At 42.4% G+C, this 8889-nt stretch overlaps 1 protein-coding gene and 2 long non-coding RNA genes across 11 annotated transcripts in view; all 3 read right to left on the bottom strand.

Annotated features, from left to right (window-relative positions):
- Positions 1 to 24: 24 nt before the first annotated feature.
- LOC118419211 (poly [ADP-ribose] polymerase tankyrase-2-like) overlaps positions 25 to 8889 on the bottom strand; it is a 135259-nt gene continuing 126394 nt past the window's right edge. For all 7 annotated transcript variants that reach the window (XM_035825562.1, XM_035825558.1, XM_035825557.1 and 4 more), the window contains 4 exons: positions 2777 to 2968; positions 2055 to 2229; positions 1193 to 1312; positions 25 to 1022 (listed from right to left, as the gene is read on the bottom strand). In XM_035825562.1, coding sequence (XP_035681455.1) covers positions 830 to 1022; positions 1193 to 1312; positions 2055 to 2229; positions 2777 to 2879 — 591 coding nt within the window. In that variant the 5' untranslated portion in view covers positions 2880 to 2968 and the 3' untranslated portion in view covers positions 25 to 829. The remainder of the gene's footprint in view (positions 1023 to 1192; positions 1313 to 2054; positions 2230 to 2776; positions 2969 to 8889) is intronic.
- LOC118419213 lies at positions 3158 to 7972 on the bottom strand. Of its 3 annotated transcripts, none has more exons than XR_004831605.1 (3): positions 4536 to 7972; positions 4348 to 4408; positions 3158 to 3863 (listed from the first exon to the last, which is right to left on the bottom strand). It is a non-coding gene; the product is annotated as an uncharacterized LOC118419213 (long non-coding RNA). The 3 variants fall into 3 exon arrangements; XR_004831606.1 differs by having other exon boundaries at positions 3158 to 4408; positions 4536 to 4601; positions 5978 to 7972; XR_004831607.1 differs by having other exon boundaries at positions 5978 to 7972.
- LOC118419214 lies at positions 8004 to 8889 on the bottom strand. Its single transcript, XR_004831608.1, has 4 exons — positions 8853 to 8889; positions 8584 to 8765; positions 8337 to 8436; positions 8004 to 8131 (listed from the first exon to the last, which is right to left on the bottom strand). It is a non-coding gene; the product is annotated as an uncharacterized LOC118419214 (long non-coding RNA).

The raw sequence follows: 8889 nt of genomic DNA, 5'->3' as shown, positions 1-8889 counted from the left end.
AAGGAATGGACAGAAACCATTACATTTATGAGCCAAAAATGTAATTGAGTACTCAATGGTACAAAAGTCCATGATGAAAAGTCCAAATGAAAAAGAATATGTACAAGTGATAAACTTGACACAAATGTGATGCTTTATCCATATAATTATGTATGGCCATTTGGCTGTTCTGAAACCAGCGATGGTACAATTCTGCAACTGAATCAACGTGCATGCTAAAGTGTCGGATTAAATTTTCACGGTGGAACTTAGGTTTATATCCCTTACATTTGTGACACATCTTCTGCTAATTCTTGACAAGTGTTTCTCGGTGCGCTATATTGCAAGCCTTTTCGGTAAGTACTGTTGTAACTTCTTACGTCCATACTTTGTACGATTCAACCTCCTTGGTTCAGTTGAATGTTACATTTATTTGATGAAACATGATTCAGCGAAAATATAACATAACGCGTGACTTGACATATTTGCTCTAACAACAGATAGAAAAAGAATGTGGTTACTGCAAAATTGCTTTGTAAAAAATCTAATTACCCGTGACCATATTACATCGATGGTCTTATAAAACCTAATGACCATTTGGACAGAATACGTGTTTGAAAAACGTCTTTACATGCAAAGACGCCAACATCATTAACCATGGCGAGAAAGAGTAGAATGCTTGGGATTTGCAGTATTATGCGATTTGTCTTGTAGCCATAAACTACATTTGATATGGATGTACCGGCATTGTGTGCTCAACAATTCTTTGTATGGAATGATAAGCCATTTCATATCGTTAACTGACTTGTGTCAAGATGAAAAAGTTGTAAAAAAAATGTGCGGGGTCCCGTCACATTTGGTCTGCCTGTTCTAGGAGTTGTTTTGTCAATTGCACAGTCATTTTCTGGAAGGGGTCTGCTTGCTCGTCAGAGTACACGTCATGCCCACAGCACTTCTTGTGTCCGACAGACCAGTGTTGTTTCTGACAGTCACGGCTGCAGTAGCGTGTCAACTTGCATCCGGCACACAGCTTCAGGTTTTTCCTGCAGGATGGGAGAAAGGTACAAAAGCTGTTCAGGGACTAACGTCTTTTTGTCGGCTACAACTTTTAAAACTTTTAAACCTTTAGTTGGCAACATATTTTCTTTCGGTCAAAAACAACAATTTCACAGTAGGAGTACAAACTAGTGAAACCACCATCAACTAAACTTACCTGTAGTCTGGTTTGTGACACTTAGGGTTGCAACACCTCAACAGCTTGGACTTCCTCGCCTCTTCCAACAGCTTCAAACTCTCTTCCGCAAAGACACGGTTTTCGGCTTCTACCTTTAACCTAGTGGGTGGATGATGTGAGTCATATATGTGTTTTCTATTGGAAGCTTAAAGCTATAGTGCCATGTATAAAAACAGCGAAAAACACACACACACACATGCACGCGCGCGCGCACACACATATATAGAGAGAGAGACACACACACACGCACATACACACTTAAAGATAGAAACAAACACAATATTAGCTGACGACTCGATCCAGTCTGTCAACAAAACAAACAATCGTTTAAGCCATATTGGTATGCTTTTTTTATATGGTTGACATCCTTGTCTGCATCAATTTTATCCGTTTAAAAAAAGTTTTCAACGATACTGTAAATCGTACAGAGCAGCTACAAAATGAGCAACAAATACCGTAAATCGCAAAAAAATATCGTAAACGTTTACTAATACAAATGTATCAGGGAATGTCAACGTCAATTCCAGAGTAGAAGATGCGAGAGAACAAAAATCTATTGTTCGGTATACACATGTACCATACTTTGTGTATTTGGTAAAATTTGTTGAGCCTTCCTGACCATACTCAGATTTCATAAACTTTTTTGGATTCGCAATTCCGGATAACGTAGAAACCGTTTCAGAACCACCTCCCGAGGAGGTTCCGAAAAAACCGTTTCAGATCGATTTCGGAGCGTTCATGATGACAAAACTTATTCCGCACGCTCGAATCATTTTTGGGGTTCCCAGAGAATCAACATGGCCTAATTCTACATTCTGAACAATAATGATGTGGCACTTACCTCTCGGCTATGTAACCGTCGTCCACATCAGGCCTTGCTCCAAACTCAATCGGTAACCGAACTATGTCGACATGGTTGTAGCTACATGCGGCCATGAGTGGTGTGTTCTGGAAGCCGTCCCGTATGTCTACTGTTGCACCATGCTGCAACAGCACTTCCACCACTTTTATCCACCCTACACAGGATTTGCGGTACAAGAAATGCATATCAAGCAAACGTTGCCTTGGGCGAAGTTTGATGTAAACTACTTCGTATTTTTGAAAATTTACGGTTTTTATTAACAAATATTTTACCAACACAGAACCGGACAACGATCTCTTTAAATACCGAATATTTATATGCAAATGAGTATCATTAATGTTGAAAAACCAGTCGTCCACCTGACGCCAAAAATGTGTGCATTTATACAACAATTTGAAAAAAATGGAAAACGGCTGTTCCTTCTTCCTCGTTACAGAGGCTACATAAGGGGGTCTATTAAACCCCATAAATGTAATGTTTTATTGCAAGGTAAAAAATTAAAAAGTAATTCATAGTGAAACATACGGGTATATGAATCAATCGAAAGTTTACAGGTAAACTGTATACATTTTGCCATGGTATCGGGATGTCAAAATATTCTTTTATTTTTTTCAGATGATCCCCATAGGCTGGCTTCGTTCATGAAAAATTGATCTACTTTTTAATCCAACAAAAACGCATTTGAATAGTTTTTGACCTACCTTTCGACACTGCTGAATGAAGGGGGGCAAATGAAGCTCTGTCTCTCTTCACCACTGACGCCCCTTTGCGGAGCAGCAGCCTCACTACGTCCACATGTCCCATGATACAAGCTAAGTGCAATGCTGTACATGGCGGGATGGGTTTAGGGCCTGTGCCATCGCTGTCCGGTTCATAGAAGTCAATGTCTGCACCTGCGTTTGTAGATCCAGGTTTACATTAAAATAAGTTACACGAGATATCAGCGTTGATTTGATATGTCAAGGACTCCTTTTTGTTGAAAAACAACAACACTTCAAATTTTCATGTTCAAAAGTTCACGTAGATCAACCCCAACTTAAACACAATAATTGGGGGTTATGCTAAGATGTACTTACCATCTACAGTATAATCTGAATTATACCTCATACGAGACCTTGTTCAGGGAGAGTACAATATGCAGTATTCCTGGGAATCGCTAGATGGTGCACAACATACAAAGAAAAGAAAAGCAAAGCATGATGGGACCTCACGTGATGACGCCCCTTCCCAATCATCATTGACTGAGTGCGAGAGTAGATAAATAAGTCTGTGCTGTCCATGGGTGGGTAATGTTCACTAAACCCCTGCAGCTGAACATAAGTTACTGAGGGTGGGAAGATATACCTGAACAAGGTCTCGTATGAGGTATAATTCAGATTATACTGTAGATGGTAAGTACATCTTAGCATAACCCCCAATTATACCTCACTGACTCGACCTTGTTCAGGGAGAGTACAATATGCAGACTCCAAAGCTGTATCTGGACAGCACAGGTATCAACTGAAGTATCAGTTATAGTCTAAGAAGGTCAGTTCTCGTGACCTAATGTCCTACCAGTATAACTGTTAGATAACACTGAGTGCCTGATGAACAAACACTGAAAAAGCATTAATCCTTAGGACTTGGTACACATTGTCCAGTCCCATCAACTTGCCCCCCCCCCCTTTTCCCAAGGGGAAGGAGCCATCCTCAAGTCACCTTTGAGGAGAAAAACACAAACCACTTGTTTCCCTTCATAGAGGGGAGAAACCCATTAGATGAAGTGGCTGATCCTCGTGAAAGAACAGCCTATAACAATAAAATAAATCAATGTTTATTGCACAACAATTGTAACGGGTACAATGTACATGTAAGGTAAGGCAATGTATAGCATGAATGTGTTGAACGACTGGGCTAATATAAGAGCGCCCAAGCCATCTATCGACCACAGGAAACAATAGCTGAAATTCAAGCTAACTGTGGCTCTAAATAAACCAAAGAGTACCAACATACCAATAATACATTTGAATTGGTGTGGTTCATGCAAAACATGAAGTCAACTGTGTTAGATTCCTCCGGAATCCCCAAAACGTGTGTAACAAACATACTGAACTTGTAACAAGTAGAAGCCTCATCTGTGGCAAAGGCAATCTTTACAAATACAATCGAAGTGAGTACCAATTTTGGTAACTCAACATCACATTTTAATGTTTCCAGTCAAGTGGATTGCAGGCTGCCAGAAGCCAGCCTTGTGAGCCTAAATTGCATGGCTCACTTGTCACCCATCACCTACCGGAAGCTCGGGATAGTGACGTTCAGAAAGGTGTCTGGTAACTTGCATTGTTCCCCAACACCTAATTTAACAGTGAACATTTTACACTCACACATGAGTACAGTTCCACCCTTAACGTGTGAACTTGTATATTTCACTAAGAAACATTAATAGCAAGAAGTACATGCAATATGTCAATATCAACTGACATCAAGAGTAGCACTGAAGGACAAGGTACATTGTGGGCCTTCGTCATGTTGCGGACACCAGCAAGACTATAAGGGTTGACATAATACGAAAAACATCACAAGTTTTATCGTATTAATCCCATCACATGTCCCATCATATTGATCACATCACATATCTCATCATATTGATCACATCACATATCTCATCATATTGATCACATCACATGTCTCATCATATTGATCACATCACATGTCTCATCATATTGATCACATCATATGTCTCATCATATTGATCACATCATATGCCTCATCATATTGATCACATCACATGTCTCATCATATTGATCACATCACATATGCTTCAGCATACTGACCAGCTGGATAGTATGATAAAAAACCCAGATGGTAACAATGCAACAACGTCTATTAAACGTTAGTCTGTGTGCAAAGACTGCACAAGATAATTAAATTGATCTTCTCTGCAATGTCTGCCATGATCAGTTTTGATCATGGCTATGTGTAACATGTTCTACAACTCTGTTGTAAGTTACCTGTGAACTTAAAAGGAACACATATTGCGCTACTTCAACACCATGTGAAGAAGAAGGGCGACGGACGTTTCCGTCCGTAGAAGCGCCAGCAGTAGCTTAACGCTAATAATAAGCCACAAAACATGTACAAAACATAATGTAATTGTAAGCAAAAATACTCTGCACAATTTCTCCGCACAACTCAACCATATTAGCGATAGTTGTGGAGACGTATCAAGCTCGGGCAGCGGCGCCAATTCAGAACAAGAGTTCCGAAACTTGAAGTTCACGTTCATATTGGTACATGTAGCCAAGGCGTTTTGCCCCTTGACTTCAGATTACCGCTGTACACGTAACCAAGTAACTACTGGTGTAAAATTAGCAGCCAGAAAGGTAGCTAAGTTAATGTAAGGCGGCAGAATTGCGTGCTCGAGGCCCCTCCTCAAAAACAGGGCCACCGATTTCCCGAAAATTATGAATGGAACATCGGGGGGGCGTTCATGCCGACAAGATAAAAAGCGGGTTGCTTTTAATACCCATGACACCACTGAACGTTACGCTGATAGTGGACTTTCAGTCGGACTCAACCAATGTGATGTTCCCGATAACGTATAACGTGTAAAAAACAGGTCTATAGCTGAGCCTGGAACGTAAATTATGGCATAGTGAGAAGTACACTGATTATGGCGGCCAAAATGTTACCAGCACGTTCCAATGACCTTTTGACCCTTTAATGGGGTCCTCTAGCGATTTAAACAAGAATCGCACTTCTGATACAACATTAGCCATCGGTATTTATAAACATCCGACTAAGTGCTTGTGGATTCGGTAAGTCTACTGGCAAGAATAGCAGGTTTCACACCTGCATACGAGGTATTGAACGTCTACAATATTCGAACGGTAGTGTCCTTGATTGGATCAAGGATAAGTTACCTGATTGGCTACCTCAATAGCCCCTGCTCTGGTGACTGGGAATCCCCGCCAGTCCAGGACGAGCACGTGGCGAGCAACTGTATACAATGCTCAGATGGTCGGCATATAATAGTTAATCAACCAGTTAAAGAACGTGGTTAATATTTTCTTCATCCTAAAACAACAGGAAGAAGACAACGTTCCGGTGTCAAACACCAACATGCTAAGAATGATGAGGATACTTCCAAGCCGAGCGATGTGGACGCAAGGCTAAACAGTGTATAACTGACAAGTGTCTGCCATGTTCAGACTATATTGTCTGTTTGCACTATAATGAACACAACAAAACTCCATTGTCGGCTCTTGTGATAAGGCCGCGCCGAACAGCAAAAAGGTAAACAATCGTTTTAACCGTAGTAAGTAGGTAAACACAACAATGTTACCTGAAGTTCCGTGAAGCACACAGAGCTCCTTCTTCCCATCTTCTGGAACATACTTACCAGGAAGAAGTAGAATCATAAGAATGCTCCGCAACCACGCCCGGGACGGTAAATCCTGAGTGAGCGGAGTTCGGAGGAATACCGCCGACCATTTGCCGACAACATTCGCAATGTTTGCATTGTTTGCATAACAATGGTTTATTAGAAAGGACACGTGTTCCTCGTATAGAACAATATTCTATCAAGACTACCAAAAACATGTTAGACTCGTCAACATGAAACATGTAAAATCTTGTTGTCTAAAGTAACAACAAAGAGCCAGACGTTGAACATACATGTGTAATAACTACGTGCGTGACCAGTCACACAACGTCCCAGACGAATTCAATTTCGTCAATTGTCTTTGTGGAGCATTCTTCATGATAATGCTAATTACGGACACACATTTCTAGTATGGCTAAGTAATTGATAACTTTATTGCCATAAAAAAGCTTCCCTCAGGGACAAGCTTTAACATAAGCTCCCAATATTTTATTCACCTGGAGCTTCTCTTGTCAGACAACTGCGACGTATCATAGTCAGCAGAAGAAGAAGGGGAGGCCCCTTTCTGTGCCGATTGACGTCTTTCCTAAGTCAACCGCTCATAAAACGACTTTAAATAATGGGTTAAACTGCTGGACGCTCCTCCTAGACGAGCGTAGAATGCAACGGCAACATGCCTAACAGCGTGTTCAACATGGAAGCTTATCCGAGCAACCATAACGGAGCGACCGGAGCCCGTAATCTACTTACAGTTCCATTGAGATGTCGATTACCCCGACCGGCCCACGTGGCACGGCGGCTGTCGCTCCTTCTGAATATGGACGGGGCCACGAGAACAGTCTTCCACCGTTCTCGAATCTTTAGCGTCACCTGGCGCAAAGAACGTGGGGTATTACCTCAATTCTCCGAAAGGGCCAGTGCCTCAACCTCGGGCACCATGGCCATAGCGGCCGTCTGTGGCTGCGCTATCCTCCAGGTTTTTCGGCCTGGTGCGCCGATAATGCCAACTCCGTGTAAGGCACAAGGTATGACGGCCGTCTGTATACGTAGCCTCGCCGATAACCTCCAGGTTCTACGGCATGCTTGGCCCGAATTCTTCCCGTGCATGTTGCGCCGAAAGGGCCTTTTGGTCCTTCCCAGCGCCTGGCAAGCCTTGAGCGCTAAGCTCGACCGCCAGTACCGATAGTAGCCCGCCGATAGGGGCTTTTCACCCTTCCCGGTCTTACGGCCTGCTGCGACGATAGTAGCCGACCGATAGGGGCTTACCCTATCGGCGGCATGGTGCGCCGAAAGTGGTTCTTCTCGTAGCTCCACCACTTGATAATTTTCCAACAACGAAAAACTGAGTCACTACCGGATCATACCGGAGCAAACTCGATGCGTGCACCTTGCGCGAAGCACAAAAGGAAATGATGATTGGGAAGGGGCGTCATCACGTGAGGTCCCATCATGCTTTGCTTTTCTTTTCTTTGTATGTTGTGCACCATCTAGCGATTCCCAGGAATACTGCATATTGTACTCTCCCTGAACAAGGTCGAGTCAGTGAGGTATAATACACTGACCTTTCTCGAACTTGACATTTTCGGTGGTGTTTGATCAGCTCTCACATCGTTGGACTGAAACTCTCTGTAGACGTTGTCTGTGTACCAGGCCCTCACATAGAACACATAGCTCACACCAACCTCCAGTACAGCTTCAAGAAAAAGTGATAAAATATCTTAAAGTCTTAGCAATGAATGTAGAAACAAAGTGGAGGAATTCCCATTTCTAGGCTCGATATGGAAAATGAAGTATCATTGCATTTGCGGCAAATACTGTCTTAATCCCAGCAGTTGTACACATCACAGATTTAAAGTGTCAAACATGGAGCATATAGCATTAGTTTATTGCAAACTTACTTCCCACAGGAAGGGTGAGAACAGCGCTGGTCTCCAGACCTACATCGTACCAGACACGGTCATAGACAAGATCAAACAGCCCTGAGCCAACAGTTTGTCCCTGAAAAATGTGGCAAAATTATGCTTAAGAATATCAAATTGGTGAGACCTCAATCACTGATCACAAAGTACAATGAAACCAGAAGTTCTTCAAATTAAAAATCATTGAAATCCCTGATTGTATTGTCTCCTAGATGTTTGTACTTACACTGATTCCGGCGCTCCACTCGTATCTGTAAGGTCTACCAGCAGACCCTATTGTAGCCTCCCTCCAGGTGGCCGCCAGTGCGCATGTGGAGTAGGTGTAGGCGGCGTCAGACGTGTCCCCATTGGTCAGGAGACTGTAGTCCGTTTTGTCGTACACCTCGATTCTGGAGTAGCTTGAATCGGCTGAAATAGAGTTAAAAGTATTCATTTATTGATATAAACGTGGTTATTAAAGTACCAAAATACAAAGAATAGAGTTTGTGCACTCACAGCTGTCCAGTTGTGTGCAGGTGTTGTCACTGGGCCG

Source organism: Branchiostoma floridae, chromosome 7 (genome assembly GCF_000003815.2).
Source record: "Branchiostoma floridae strain S238N-H82 chromosome 7, Bfl_VNyyK, whole genome shotgun sequence".
NCBI classification, from domain to species: Eukaryota; Metazoa; Chordata; class Leptocardii; order Amphioxiformes; family Branchiostomatidae; genus Branchiostoma; species Branchiostoma floridae.
Note: the sequence above shows the minus strand (reverse complement) of the source record. Positions and strands in the feature narration are given on the sequence as shown.